This window comes from Podarcis liolepis (genome assembly GCF_965112155.1).
Source record: "Podarcis liolepis genome assembly, chromosome: 2".
Lineage (NCBI taxonomy): Eukaryota > Metazoa > Chordata > Lepidosauria > Squamata > Lacertidae > Podarcis > Podarcis liolepis.
In genome coordinates, this window is record NC_139555.1 from 82,988,094 (window position 1) to 83,003,993 (window position 15,900).

Below are 15,900 nucleotides of genomic sequence, written 5' to 3' on the forward strand. Positions count from 1 at the left end.
TACTATGCTGGTTGCACAGGGAGGAGCCACACTCCACATTGAAGCCCATCACCTGCCACCCTTCAAAAATGCCCTGTGGAGAATACAAACATTTACCTTTCCTTTGCTACAACAATGCCTAGAAGCTGATCTTCAAGTCCTTCTGGAGTAATCATGAAGTTGAGTAAAGAAACCTTGGTAGCTAGTTCAGGCAAATAATGTGGATTTCTTAATTTGGTGGTAATATAAAATTTGAAATCAAAGGAATATTCAATAATTGTTTCACCAAGCCGAATGCAATCCATGCCCCCTAGAGTTGAAAAGACAAACATATTTAGTTGTTTTTCCCTATGCACAAAAATATATATATTCTGCAATCAAGCTTTCCTAATTGCAGAATAACATCCGAATCGTGCAGTGGAGAAATGCAGAGGAGCTAGGCAGCATTCTGCATTGCTTTCCGAAAAGTCTGATGTTTATTTTAATTCAAGGGAGCTAAAACTAGAGAATCCATTTGATTTCTCCAAGTCTCAACATGAAGTCAAGTCATCTTCCTGTGGCTGTGTGACTTGAACAGTTAATGGGAACCCTGGGACCTAGGTGTCTAAAATCTGCCTACTTTCCTGCTTCAAGAGAAATTGTCAGCAGTGACCAGAACACCGAGCTGGAGGCTACAGTGCTGTTAAGGAGCCAGACCAGGTTCCTTGCTCTACCTAAGGCTGGTAATCAGGTCACACTGAACCTGAGACTGGCAGGCAGAAGACCACTGAACCAACTCTTACAGCACTATGGTCTCTAGAACCACAGCCAGAAACCCTCATAGACACCTTCCCTTGGGTCTGAGGAACTGAATGCCTTCCACAATGCCTCTCCTGCCCAACAGGACAGGGAGCATGCCAGGTGGGAGGCCCTGGAATGCAGAAATGCCTATCTTCAGATGTGAGGGTTGGCACTTTAAAAGAACAGTTCTCCATGAGGAGACAGAGCCTTGGAGAGAGAGACTGGAGGAAGAGCCTCAAAAGGACTCAGTGTGCTTCCAACCTTTGTTGGAGCAAGTAGCTCATCAGGCGTTGTCCTTGGTACTGCAGCAACAAACCTGCTTTTCTCTATGTGCTCTTCTGTAGCACCAGAATTAAACAGAAAGATGTATATATTTTTACTTCTCACATGGCCAGACTGGAGCCTTCATTGGTACAACACAAGGGAAGAGGAAGCAAACTACCTCCTTACTGCTATTAGTGTGTATTTTGGCGGCAATAAGCAAATGTTTCCCTCTTAGACGTTTTAAAACTGGTATAAATCACTTTGTAGGCATTCAGGAGAACCCAAATGTTGTGACTAAGCTGAGTCACTGGCGAAAGAGTGAGGCTTCTTATTTTTATTTAAAACTAGAAGAGTGTATGACAAGAATATCTGCACCTGCCAAAACATTATCCTTTATACAACTGTTTAAGGAAATTAAGTTTGGTCCTTCTTTTAAAAAGGTCCTTCTAACTCTCTTCACTTTGTAATTGTTGCTTAACAGAAGAGAGTGATCAAAGCAGCACAAAACGTTTCTGGTTGCTGTATATGCAGTATGGTAACTCGATCTTAAAGAAAATAGTATTAAGGTTCTTCTATTTCAATCTATTACTATACAAGACACTGCATGCAGACTATTTCATAAAATAAAGATCTAAACTCAAACATGCTTTCATGTATTACCTTCATCTGTTGCTATGCAGCAGTATTTAAGGAATAAAAAGAAAAGTATTACACAATGCAATAAAGTGTACAAGAAATATCCAATAAATACTCCAATATAGTTTGGAGATCATAATGATTTGTTGTACCTTGTTTAAAAGTTGATTTAAGAAGCAGAGGCTCCAGTGAAGGATCAATTTCTTCTCCAACATTTTCAAGCAGAAGTGGAGTTCCAAACTGAATGCAGTTTTCTAGAATTCTCATGTAGTCTGTGTCTGTGAATTTTATTACACTCAGCCTGTTCTCTTTTTCAGAATTTTTTATCCATTTATTTGCTTGACCCTGGGGATCAATCATTAACGGCCTGCAACATATCAGATTTTCATTTTTTAAAAAAAAGAACGAATGCTTAATAATCAATTACTGCCTACAGCAATTTACTTTTTAAAAACACATTAGAATAGTAAGGTAAGGTAAAGGACCTCTGGACCGTTAAGTCCAGTTGAATTTGACTATGGGGTGCAGCACTCATCTCTGCTTTCAAGCCGAGAGAGCTAGCGTTGGTCTGCAGACAGCTTTTCTGGGTCATGTGGCCAGCATGACTAAACTTCTTCTGGCGCATGGGACTTCGTAATGAGTGCCAGAGCACACGGAAACACTATTTACCTTCCTGCCGCATTGGTACCTATTTATCTACTCATGGTGGTATGCTTCCGAACAGGATCTCAAAGAGAACTTTACAATAGAATCCACAGTATGGTTATATAACTGGAATCTCTGGATTCATAATCTGAATGATTTACTAGTTTATGACTACTGGGCTACACCTTTACAATATATTTTTTCCTCAGTCTCAGAAATTGATTTGGCATTTGAGTCAGTAACTCTTTTCCCCTTCAAAGCCTACAATTGTTTTAAACTACTAGCTAAAATAATAGCTGCAGTTTTTCAGGCTTTCCCCTACTGCATCAAAATTTAACTTGCTTTGCTGCTATATGCACCTTTCTGTCTTTTTGATTCATAGGCAAACTGAGTGAAATGCAAACCAAATGCTTTTACCCTCTATGACATATATCATTGCTGAGGAGAATGTGATCAAAGTCAGCCTCTCTCTTCAGATACCCCATGAAGTTTGACGTAATATATTTCCCCCATATTTTGTTTCATGTCATCAACACAATAAATCTGACGTCAGGAATCACAAGACAGAGAAACTAGTAGGAGAACGCTTCAGTCTCCCAGGACTTTCTATACAAGATCTCAAAGTAGCTGTCTTATTACAAAAGAATTTCAGAAACAGACTGGAAAGAGAAGTTGCTGAATTGCAACTTATTGCCAAACTTAAAACCATGGAGAGACCTGGTCAGAATAGAGACATTGGATTCTTATCTGATTATACATGATAAAGCTATTTTTAGCCATCTCACCCATTGCTTTTTCCTGTAAGACCAACTGCAGTCTTTAACAGTCGTCAACAGGTTTACCACACCTATCAGCCAATCACCCATTCCCACCACCCTTCTGAGAAATACCTCTCCCCACCCTCTCACTACAGTGGTGCCCCGCAAGATGAATGCCTCGCAAGACGGAAAACTCGCTAGACGAAAGAGTTTTCCGTTTTGGAGGTGCTTCGCAAAACGAATTTCCTATGGGCTTGCTTCGCAAGACGACAATGTCTTGTGAGTTCCTGCTGGTTTTTCCCCCTCCCCCCTTTTTCTAAGCCGCTAAGGCGCTAAGCCGCTTATCAGCTGATCCGATCAGCAGATAAGCCGCTAAAAGCCGCTAATAGCGCTAATCCGCTAATCCTTCAATGGGCTTGCTTCGCAAGACGAAAAAACCGCTAGACAAAGAGAATCACAGAACGGATTCTTTTCGTCTTGCAAGGCACCACTGTATATATAAGGGACTGGTGACTTCTGTTTCAGTGTATCTGAAGAAGTGTGCATGCACACGAAAGCTCATACCAGTAACAAACTTAGTTGATCTCTAAGGTGCTACTGGAAGGAATTCTTTTATTTTGTTTCGACTACGGCAGACCAACATGGCTACCTACCTATAACAATATTTTGCAACACACACACACCCATCAATTTTGCTGCAAATGCCCAAGGACCCTCCATCATTACCGGTAGTTCCTTATTCCTGCTCTCTCCCTTGGTCCAAATTGACTGGCAGCTCATCCATACATGGGACATTCACTTTCCAATAGCAAAGACCACAGGCTCCTTGCTGTATAAAATACTGAACAAGATGGGCCAATCGTCTGACTCAGTGTAAAGCAGCTTCCTATGTTCTATGTATTCAGGCTGTCATGATTATTTTTATTTTATGTACTTGACACTTTATATTCTCAAAAAGCAGTCAAATACATATTTAAATCATTTTGAGGACAATTTTGGCCATCATAAAAAGTATATTAGAAATCTGAATCAGCGTTATGGAAAGTATAAATATTACTGCAGTAATCTCATTTTAGTTTAGTTTAGCAAAATAATAGGTTTGCATTACCTACCAACGTCTAGAGTTGTTGACAATCACACCATTGTCTATAGAAAACTGATCTGTTGGAAGACCTGCAATATTCCAGGCTCTAATTTTTATTGGATCACCAAGTGTTTTACTCAGGGAGAAGCTCTCAGAACAAGGTATTTTTTTCTCCTGTAAAGACAAATAATTTTTTCCTTAATATCAAGTATTTATGAACAATTTATATAAAACCAGTTAATGGCTTGCACTGAACCTCAGTTTCTAGGAGGGCAGGTGACAGAAAATGAGGAAAGGACACAGCAGGCAATCACAAAAATATTTTTCCAAGTCACTACAATGAGTTATAACCAATGAGTTATATATAGTAGGCTCTTGGTTCTAGTGGTGGCTTCTCTGAATGGTAAGGAAAAGGGCAATTTTCACAAAAACCCTTGCAGCCTTCCCTGGCATCACCTCCCACCATGTTTCAAAGGGTCCCCAACCACACTGGAGCAGTTGGGGGGGCACAGGAGGCTGAGGAAGAAAGAATATGCAAAAATTGGCTTCCCAGATTCCATTCACAGAAACACCTGCTGAACTGAAGAGACGTCTAAGAATGGAGAATTAGCTGAATGCAACCCAACTTTTAAGAATATGTTCTGGCTAATAAGCTCTTAGAGGGTATTTCTTGAGTTGGGATTGTTTTGTTTTTGGCTAAAGCCACAAAACCACATTAAAATGCCTGAAACCTACTCGAATGTGTTTCCCTGGACTGACAAGAGTGGCCCAGGAAGTGGGGATCCTTGCATACAACTTGGCCATACATTCTTGAAAGCTGCTGACTTTTCCTCCAGTTATTTATATTGTTTCCATCTGTCAATCACATTCCTAGCAAAAGTATATCCAAACATTTCAGATAACACTAAATCAACAAGAAAGCAAATTGAGAGACAAAGGATCAGGCCATGTGTCCCATTATGTTGTATTCAATGTTAGTCCTTCTTACAGTAGACCCTCTGAAATAAATGGACCTAAATTAGTCATGCTAATTCTTTTTAATGGATCTACTCAAAGAAGAACTAGCAATGGATGCAACTCAAAGGGCAAGATTCAACTAACAAGTCCTGCTAGCAGAAGCCTGCTCATAGACTTCTACAAGCACAACAGGACTTTCCCCCCATCACCTCTACCTCCCCGCCCCCAAATTGACTCAAGGAGTATTGGGAAAGCCCCCAAAACAGTACATGGAAGAAACAGAGGGAGAGGACATTCCACCTGGCAAGCTGAAATGTTTGCACTAATGTAACAATTACCATAGTGCTACACTGAACTCCTATCAAAGCCATCAATAATTATTTAATTCCATTAATTTAAAAATCCCCATAAACACTGGAAACTCACCCACCATAATCAACAAAATACATTTCACTGTTCCCTGACCTGTACATAGATATGAGATCTACTGAAAGAGCCAGCACTAGATCTACTGAAAGAGCCAGCACTAGGAGAGGACTTTGTTCTGGAGATACTTTAACACAGAGGTTTTCAACTTTCATGGGTCCACGGCTGCCTCAACCAACTACATTCTTTCTGCGGCACCCCTGTGGGACTCAGAAGCCCAGTTGTGTCACCCCTTGCCTGCAGAGCTGGCAGCCTCTCACCCTTTTTCAAGCACCCTTCCTTGTGGAGTCTTCCCTCAGCCTCCTCTCTTCTCCCCTCTCCTTGGGAGTCCTCTGGGCAGCCGCAGCTGGTGCCCCTGGTCTTTGAGCTGCTTCCCCTGCCCCAAAGAGAAGTGTGTCCTCTTACTGCCCCACAGGGGGCCGGGAAGCACCCCCTGGCCAGCCCCAGAGGCATCATTCAGCAGCCGTGCAAGCCTTTGGGAGGCAGAGACATGAGAGGGCATCAGAGGAGGGAGGGAAGGAAAGAGGGACAGAGGCCAGTGTTATCTGCGGCATCCTGTCCATCATTCAAGGCACCCCAGGGTGCCACGGCACACTGGATGAAAACTACTACTTTCACACAATCTTACTTTACATAGCTTGCTCCAATCTTTTGCACACTCTTGTCGAAATCCAGAAGTGAAAGCACCCAGATAAGCTATCACTCCCGCTGATATCAAGACATCTCCTGTCAAATTATCATATGTGTTTTGAAGGTCGTTTGCTGCATTAGACCACCTAGGGGGAAACACAATATTAAATTAGGTAAAAAAAAAGGGCTTATTTCATCAGCATTTATTCCAGTTACATGGGAACTGTTATAAGAATTAAAAGTGGCATTTGTATCTTATTTAAAAATCATGTTGTATGTTATTTAAACAATTGAAATACAGATAATGTTTGGGGACATTTTTTATTTATGTAAGCTAACTTTTTGATTTCAAAATGTTTCTGTGTATTCTACTAAATATAATTTATTTTATACAACATGTGTGTCTTAAATCTAGTTCTTGCTAGAATGTATTTTCATCTGACCTTGATTTTTCTCCACCAAGTCCTCCAATAAGCTTTTCTGCTCTTTCCAGCTTTTTAGCACACAAGTCCACCTGAAATTCTAGGCGAGCTTTTTCTTCAGTTTTCTCAACAAAGGTTTGTTGCAATGCTTCCAAACGGTCTTCAACCGCTTGAAGTTCAGCTCTTTTCTGATTAAGTAATGCCATCGTTTGTGCCAACGACTGTTGTGCTTCTGCTAAACGGGCTTTCTTAGGAGCAACCACCTATTAGATACATTTAATAAAATTTTACTAAATTTTACTAAGGGTGATAAAGTAATATAAAATGAATCTAGAAAAGTACATGAAATCAGTGTATCTGGGTGGGATTTACTCTCAGGTAAGTGGGTACATTGCTCGCTTCCATGCACCAGGCATTTGGTTAAGACTTGTGCCCTAAGAAAAATTAAGTTTTCTTTTTTAGCTAGTTTACAAGTCCGCCCCCCCTCTACATTTAAATTTTCTGCAAACTCTGGTTACACTGGAAGTAAATTCAATGTTACTTTTTAATTTCATGCTGCACCTTGGGCCTTTTTCAGCCAGATGCCTATTATGGCAAATGTATACTGGTCAAAAAAATCATATGCAGGATTTTAAGGGGTTTTGGCAGCTAACTGGTCAGTGTGTTGTTTCCTTCTGTTTGTCTATTTGCCACTTTTGTATCCCTCCCCTCAGAGAATATATGGCTTTCCAACCAGCTTTCCATTCAGCACTGGCAAGACAGATCTACTCACCCTCAGTGGCAGAGGTGTAGCGGGCGTGCTGGGGTATGGGGCTTTGGCCTGGGTGCATTTTCTGGAAGGGGCACAACCAGGCACCCCCACAACAGACTCCAGCGTGTGAGGGAGCTACCCAGAAAGCTTCCTTGTGCCCAGACGCAGCTCCGCTTCAGCTCTGCTTCCAGGTCACGTCTGACCCAGGCCAGAATGGAGAGTCGGCGGCAGAGAGCTGCCGCTTCTCTCCCTGGCTGAGCTGTGTTGCGCAAAGCTCCACCATGGTGGAGAGAAGCTGCCAGCTGTGACAGCTCCACCCCAAATCAACCCTGACCCAGGGGAAGAGAGACTGCAGGCATGCAAGGTGCCCAGCTACAGCACCTCCATCCATGGGTCAAGCCTGACCTGAGGAACAGAGAGACCTGTTGCTTCTTCGCACCCAAGGGAGAGAGGAGGGTAGGTGGCTATGCTGCCACTCACTCTGCTGGACTGTGGCATGCAAGTGTACCCCCTGCACTGTTTTGCAAGGAGAGCCACAAGGGGCTCCTTCTGCATCACACCCCTCCCAGGGGCGCATCCCACCCTGGGCAGCGTTTCTTTACGCTCCACCACTGCTCAGTAGTAGAATCTTTCAGACATCTTCAGCCCATTCTAGGGTTAGTACACGATGACTTGCAAAGCATAAGACAAATCACTGAGGATAAGTCTATCCATGGCTGGTAACCGCTATATTTAGATGCAGTATACATCAGATGTCTATGTGAGTATCCTAGAGGATAAATTAGCATTATGTAATAATTTTCAGTGTTGAGAAAAAATAAGGCAAATAAGCATACCTTTGCTACTCTGTCATAAACTTCCATTGCCATAATCCATTTACATAAACCTTCTGCTGCTGAGGATGCTTTAGCCACTTTAGGGGGATCAAACTCAGGATTAGTTAGATATTCAGCACGAATCTTCTGCATCACAGATACCTATATGAAAAATACATTACATACAGTTGAATATAAATTTATATTTAGGATCCAGTAATTCAGTTTCTGCTAATGCATGCACCAAGGGAGTATATGCACAGCCACACTTCCGCTTGTCCCATCTTTCCCAAGAGCTTTTTTAGTTGCCCTGCTGTTTCCCCAGGAAGACCCACTGTTTACCACATTATTTATGTATGCAACCACGGCGGCTCAAATTTTGCTAGCCCAAAGATGGAAAGTGAGCGAGATCCCTAGTAAGGAAGATTGGCAACTTAAGATGATAGAATCTGTGGAAGCAGCAGGTTTAACTTATATAATAAGAGAGCAAGAATAATCTTTATTTAAAGAGGTGGAAAGTTTTTGCTGAATATTTAGAAAATAATTGTGTACAATTAAACGCTGGTAGCATTTAGATAAATTCAACAGTATGGTAAATATTTGAAGGATGTAAAATGGAGAAACAATTAGATTGGCTATAGTAAAATATACAGTAATGATAGATAAGTAAAATGAACTATGAAAGGTGAAGGAGGGAAGTCAATTGTTACATGGTATTATGCAAAATGTTTATTTTGAGATGTATAAACTGAAAAATTTATTTTAAAATTTATTTAAAAAAACTGGAAGGAAGGAAACCACTTTCACATTGACTCTCTAGCAAATAAGAACATACATATGAAACTTACTGGAATGTTATCCTTGTCATACTCTCTCAGATCTCTTAAAAAATTCATGTCACCCAAAAGTTTTTTGCTAGGTCCCCAGTAGTCTAAAATCTTTAAAAGAAAGTTAAAGCAGTATGTAAAATATTTCAACACAAAGGAAAATAAGAAAATACAAAAGATTCTAAAGAGCTATTCAGATATTAATTAACAATCTAATTCACATTTTTCATGAGATTTTGAGCAGTATGATGGAAGCTGAAGGTTCCTGCGTGAGGAAGTAAAACTTCCATGCCTGAAGATCAAAAATATTCCCCTTGTACATCCTAGGAATTTTGTAATTAGATATTTGTTGTTCTACTGTCAGCCTTTTTACCTTTCCTCCAATCCCTGAAGGATCTGCAACTTTTTCAGGTTTTATGTCCTTCATGACACAGATGGCAGCCATAACAAGTTTAACACCAGATGGTGGATTCTTCATTGATTTCACAATTGTAATATCTGAAGGCTAGAATGAAATAGATTGTTGACTTCTATTACAGCATATAATGCTTTAAAACATGATATATTAAAACAAAATCAGTCTTCTTGTTGAATTTTTCACCTATATCTAGGATTTACCTAATAATATGATCAGTCAACACATAACATTTATGTGACTTATTTATAAGTCAACATATAGCAGCTGGAATCTTTAGAAACCCACAGTCCAATTAATTCATTTTTATCTTCATATATTAAAATATGAGAAGGCAAAAGAGTAAAGCTAAGCTGAACCCTTTACAAGAAGTTAACTCTACAAATTGCTGATACATTAATCACCTGGACTTGTGTGGGGAAAAGCCCCATTCACTCCGATAGGAACTTCCCTATCACCACCACCATCATCATGCAAACAACAGGCCTGGATGGCAATATCTGATCCGGACAGCAGGGACCAAAGGGTTAAAGTCCCCTATCCCACACACCAGTGTCCTGAACAAGAATGGAATCTTCATGCTGATTATGTGGGGGAGAAAAAAATCTTGTATTCAAGGGCAAACCTAGTGATTAACATAACCTGCAGTTTGACTCTGACTGGCAATGGCTCTCCAGGGCTTTAGGGAGAGGTTTTTCCAATCACAGGCTACCTGATCCTTGAACTGAAAATGTCAGGGAATGAAAATGGGACCTTCTACGTGCAAAGTATGTACTCTACTGCTAAGCTTTGGGACCTCCCCTTCAATTCCTCCATATCAAAATAATGCTATTCCAGGTCATGCTCCTATTCTATTTATTTAACTTGCCTTCAGTGTATCAAGTGCAGACAATGCTGCCTCTAGGGCTGGAATGGCCTCTGCAAGATCACTTTCACATTCATTCTTCAGTGCTGTGGCTTCTGTTGCTTTTTCTGTAGCAAGCTCTTCATCTATTTTTACAGTTTTGCTTTTTGCTTCAACTTCTGCAGATTCTTTCTCAATTATCTAAAGAAAGAAGACATGAAATGAAATGAAATGTTCCATGTAGTAGAATAGTCCTGTAGAGCTCCATCAGATTTCTTTGTTAATTTATTCAGAAAAGCTATTATTTTAGAAAAGATGAATTGATGTTATAAAGGAGAACTTTACATAAAATTCTAAGCCCTGCTTCCAGTCAGCTGATATTATACAGCTAGAGGCACACTTTGTAGTTACACCCACCCTGGGGTGCAGTGCGGTAGAGTGAAATTATTACAAAAAGGGCTGCAGCTGATATTTCAATAAAAGTGCATGTGTGTGTAGAAATCTAGACCTAGCCTGTTAATTAACAAATAGCATACTGGATTGCAACTGGCCTGAAATAAAGCAAACTGGACATTCCCCAGCTGCCCTTTGCTAGATGCCCAGTTAAGCTACACCAGCAACATTTAGACCACTGTGTGCACTGCAGCATTGACACATCTTTAGGAGGAGAAACATTACCTTCATCATATTTGCATTGTCCACTTTAGCCTGCTCCAACTTAGGCTGCAAATCAACTAATTCTTGCTTCATTTCACCAACCTAAAATGAAGAGCAATTTTCCATGAGTTGCTTTAAAGTATGGCAAATGGGGAGAAAGATAAATGAAGCATTTAAATGTGTCATTAAGAAATACTTAGGGGGAAGTCCCACTGAACGCAATGGGCCTTACTTCTGAACAAACATTGGATAGTGCCATAAGCAAAGTATTATAAGGCAACATGATTGATTGATTGATTGATTGATTGATTCATTCATTCATTCATTTGAAAGATTTTTAGACTTGTTTACATTTAAATATCCAAACAGTTACCAAAAAAAGAAGAGAGTACAGAATATAATATGCTCTAAAGATAGAATAAAACTAATTTCAACGCCATCAACAAGTTTTAGGAGTGAAACACAGAGCACACAGAAACAAATAAATGAAAACAAAGGGCAAAACAAACCAGGCTACCGGCTGTGTTTTCTCTAAGTTGTGGCTTGTTTTAGTGCAACTATGGTTGCACCACACTTCCTGAGCCTCACCCCTTCCTTCTTGCTCTTGTTAAGCATGAGCAACAATCTGTTTTGGGAAGCCTGGGAAGCTGCAGTGCCCCACCCACATCTCCTCACCACCCTTCTGGATAGTTGGGATTCTGGACTACACTGCAGAGAATAGTACCAGTGTTTCTGACCAGCATCAGAGAAATAATATGGCATGGTTTGGCTGTTGCCCAGAGCAGCTGAAAAGCTGCAAGGACATAGTAATTAGGGTGATGATGTGTTGAGCTTATGCCAATACTTGAACAAATCACAGCTTCACACTACATGAAAACCAGGCATGGGTAAGCAACCTTAGTTACAATGGACATACCTGAGATTCAGCGAAAGCTAGTTTATCTAAGCCATTAGTATATCTTTTCTTTGCTTTCATGACATTATCTCGGTTCTGAGTTAAAAGTTGTTGGAAGGAAGCAATAAGTTCAAGATAGGAGGTAGGAGTAACATAATTATGCCGTCCCAATTGGTTCAAAAATCTGTGGAATAAGAAAGAAGTACTGCACTCTACCAGGTAATAAAAAGGAAGGATCTATTTGTTTCATTGAGCATCTGATATTACCTGAATATTTGTCAAACTTTGCAAGGTTATGATACTAAATGCTTTTTCAGACAATCAATTTTTTTCTAGAAATGCAGTTGTGTTACTTACTGATTGCGCAATTTCCAAGTTTCTTCCTCGTCCCCCCCCTTAAATCTGCAAGGCTTCCTCTTCCCTTGAGTAAGCCTATCTCCTGCTCTTTATTACTAGTGGGGTAAATATTTTTTTCAGTTTTGAATAAGGATGGTGAGACTGTTGTACAAAGACAATCTGGGAAAGCTATAACAAAGTGACTCACTAGCAAAACCTATTCCATTAGTTTAGCTAAGGGTCAATCTAGATATGACATGGATGATCTGTGAACAGAATCTTGTGTTGCTGTTTTTTAATTTATTCTCTATTCCTACCTGAGGTGGTGCATGAGAGAAGCAAACATGTTGGCCCATTTACCTGATTTATCCCCCTATGAAGCTGAGATTTGCAATGCAGAGGAAAATACACAAATATCATGTGTGTGTAAGAGAGGGCGAGATCTAAATCAGGAATATGGGAAGGAGGGAGGCAACACTTCAGCATCATAGTCTTTATCTGAATCTCTCCATCTCTTTGCTTAAAAAAAATGCAAGAGATCCCATTGACACATTTCATGCTTCTTCTAATTTGATCCTGAGTTGAGGATGAGGCTCTTGCTACTCAAGTCTATTTACTCTGGGTAAATTCAATTCATATAAATGAGATAATCTAAAGCTGGCTTACAGAAGGGGTTCTAGCATGACTTCTAAAATATTTTGTTTATTTCTGTACTAAATTTTAATTTTGTTTAGCAATATTATTTTAATATTATTGATCAGAAACATAAAAAGACTTTTCTCTACCCTTCTAGTATTTCCCTCCCCCCCCTTTTATTTACAACAGCTTGCTTTATGAATGTATTTTAAAAAGACCACCTTTCAGAAAGGGACAACACGGAAGTATGGAAGTGTTTACAGATGGGAACAGCTTCCTGACGTTCATTGTCTGTGAGCTCAAGCCTTTCCAAAAATTTAATAGCCACACGTTCAAGAGCATCTTCAGGCCATGGCTGGAAAACATAAGAATAGAAACATTACTTGTGATATTCTCTTCATTATTAAGCATAGCACAGCATATTTGTGTATGTCCCCAGCAGCAGTTCTTCATGAAATCTGCTGCTAGCAGTTCGGGAAAGGAGGAATGGTTCATATTATTTTCCTGCAAGTCAATGTCTGCACTCCACTTTCTGGATTTCTTATTCCCCTGACAAACAAGCTGCAGCAGTCAACACAAATCTTCTTTTTCTAGTACCACCTTACCCCTTCAACCAACATCCCCCACTGCCTTTTCCTGACTGCATCCTAGTTTTTCCTGTGTATTTCCAGGCATATTTTAAGAACAACTCTTACATAGGTTTTAACCTCTTCTAAACTTAGCCTACTATATGCATGCTGTTAATTGATTTTAAGATTTTTCATAAACATGCTAATTCCCTTTTGATATAATCAGATTTACTTCTGATTTATCTCTGTTGTCTGTGTTAACTCTTGGGGTGCCAAACTCTGGAGTGCATCCAACTCTCAACAGCAAAAGATCCCCAGAGTTGAATGTCAGATTGCCTGTGAATGGCACACTTTGTAATACAAACCAGTGTGCTTTGAGACAATTTGCTGTGGAGGGAGTTTTTAGTTTTTTGCTTTTACAAAAGTGGCCTTACATTTATAGCACAAGTTTCCCCCAATTCACTGTGACCTGGTAACAGATGTACATGGTACTTACAAAGCTGGATTACTCTCTATGGCAGGAGGCATACGTAATTCTTGCAACGTGAGAGAACATGTAAGAGAGGCGAAAGCAAGCTTCCATAGGCCAGACTATATTGAGGAAGCTATATTGAAGTCTCAGTACATAGTTTAAGTACCTGGAACCAGTCAATAGTACAGCAGTTGATGAGAGATGGGAACTGTCTCAGTCGGTTGCGAAAAGCATCTCCTATGGGGCTGAAGGCTACCACAACATGCAAATTGTCTTTGCAGCGGTTCACAAAGAAAGCAAATAAAGCCAAGGGACTGAGCTCTTCATGCTTACTGCCTGCCTGGGCTACTGCACGAACACCCTAAAGGATAATAAATGTACCAAAAAGAATTACAAAAATTCTAAAACGTGATTCTGAAAAGTAATAAAAAATAAGTAGTATAATCTATGCAGGATAAGGCGAAGAAATTATATTTCTAATTGTGAGTTAGATATCAGCAATCTTTGTTAATATGCAAGAAAATCATGCCTGTTAAACTAGTTTATAAGAGCTCCTAATCAGGTGTAATGACCTCATTATGAGCATAAGAAATATTCCTCTTTAATGCTTAATCTTTAAAAGGGAAATAGCACATAACAATTAAAAATAATCAGCTACTTGTGTGAGAAAAGCAGATGGTTCTACTCAGCCAAGTCCTTCTTAAAAAATATCCATTGAAATTAATAGTTCGAACTGAATTCTAAGAAGTAGCTTTACATATTTTTTAAAAGCAATGTTTAATTGTAACATTATACTTTACGAGAAGTAGTAAATGATGCATTTCTCATCATAGTACCTCCATAACTTCTTGCTTTTCATCAGCTGCAAAAAGGTTGGGGACTTCTCCAGTGTTAAGCACACTATCAACATCTTCTAAAAATCCTTCTTCCTTAATTTGTGTGTCTGTGATCAGAAATACAGTCTTCAAGCCCTTCACGCCAGCACTCCTCAAAAGATTCTAAAAGCAACAACAAATATTTAAGTACAATAAATGTACTTAAATGTATTCAATAAATGCTTGCATTAAATATATATATATATTCCTGGGTGCACATCCTAATGAAATGTGTTGCGTACGCCTACGCTAGGTGTACAGAAATGTTTGATTTGTGTAAAAAACAGAACAGTGAAATGAGAAGTTGATTGGTAAATCTTCTGATGGTGTTGGTTGGTCCTCTTCCCTGCTGCAAGAATCACTTGTCTTTTGAGTGGAAAGGACATCCCAGTTACCTGCCAGGGGAAGAGCAAGAGCTGTGGGGAGGTTTATTCCCTTCAAGCAGAAGTTCATAGTTATGAATGGTTTTTAACTCCCTGCCTTTAAGAAGTTTAATTCTTTCCTTTACTGTTCTGTTCAGGACAGGAGTTGCTGAAGCAAGTTGCTCTTGCATTTAATCCCCTTTTAATAGCACTCAGGTTCGGGACTGGTGATACAACATAGGAAACTGGTATGTAAACTCCACTCCTCACACTGTACTGCTCAGATTGGAGTCCACCCCCCACTCTTTTCCCACAACCAATTCATTCTTCCTGCTAGAAATCACTTTGGGTAGAAAGGGAGACTGCATCTTCCTGCGAGTTTTCCTAGGCTCCCAACTTGTAAAGTTACAGTTCGCATCCAATAAATAAGACAGCATTGAGCAATATAAAGCTTATTGATTCCAGACTAACGCCAGCATATATAAATCTTTACCTTCAGATCGTCCCTCCACTCATTCATTCCATAGCTCTTAGAGATCTCCGGTTGGAAGATATTCATTTTTGCCATAGATGTAGCTAAACGCGTCATGGACTGACGCCCACTTCCTCCCATTCCAACAAGTAAGGCATTACCTCCTGACTGCTTGAGCACACGGCATATGCGAGACAAATGTTCTAGCACATACCTATCACAAAAATATATATACATCGTTATTAAAAACAAAGATCACAAAACTAGTGCTTTTAGTTATACAGACTCCCAGAGGGTATTCTCATTTGTCTCACTCTTTGGATAATCCCTCACCTTGGCTTAAGTGGGCAGCACTAACACTTTGCTATAGTTCATGGGCATAGCTAGGATTTA

The 15,900-nt window shown here is 39.9% G+C and overlaps 1 protein-coding gene across 2 annotated transcripts in view; it reads right to left on the minus strand.

The window, feature by feature from the left end:
* Nucleotides 1-15,900, minus strand: part of DNAH12 (dynein axonemal heavy chain 12) — a 110,714-nt gene that overhangs the window by 28,423 nt on the left and 66,391 nt on the right. The window contains exons 43-57 of one of the 2 annotated variants that reach the window (XM_083489073.1): nucleotides 15,529-15,721; nucleotides 14,635-14,796; nucleotides 13,965-14,159; nucleotides 12,979-13,112; nucleotides 11,807-11,969; nucleotides 10,912-10,992; nucleotides 10,258-10,434; nucleotides 9,348-9,479; nucleotides 8,996-9,085; nucleotides 8,169-8,309; nucleotides 6,603-6,844; nucleotides 6,158-6,305; nucleotides 4,175-4,320; nucleotides 1,812-2,026; nucleotides 97-289 (exon numbers count right to left, since the gene is read on the minus strand). In XM_083489073.1, coding sequence (XP_083345199.1) covers nucleotides 97-289; nucleotides 1,812-2,026; nucleotides 4,175-4,320; nucleotides 6,158-6,305; nucleotides 6,603-6,844; nucleotides 8,169-8,309; nucleotides 8,996-9,085; nucleotides 9,348-9,479; nucleotides 10,258-10,434; nucleotides 10,912-10,992; nucleotides 11,807-11,969; nucleotides 12,979-13,112; nucleotides 13,965-14,159; nucleotides 14,635-14,796; nucleotides 15,529-15,721 — 2,412 coding nt within the window. The remainder of the gene's footprint in view (nucleotides 1-96; nucleotides 290-1,811; nucleotides 2,027-4,174; nucleotides 4,321-6,157; nucleotides 6,306-6,602; nucleotides 6,845-8,168; nucleotides 8,310-8,995; nucleotides 9,086-9,347; nucleotides 9,480-10,257; nucleotides 10,435-10,911; nucleotides 10,993-11,806; nucleotides 11,970-12,978; nucleotides 13,113-13,964; nucleotides 14,160-14,634; nucleotides 14,797-15,528; nucleotides 15,722-15,900) is intronic. The other variant, XM_083489074.1, reaches the window with a different exon arrangement.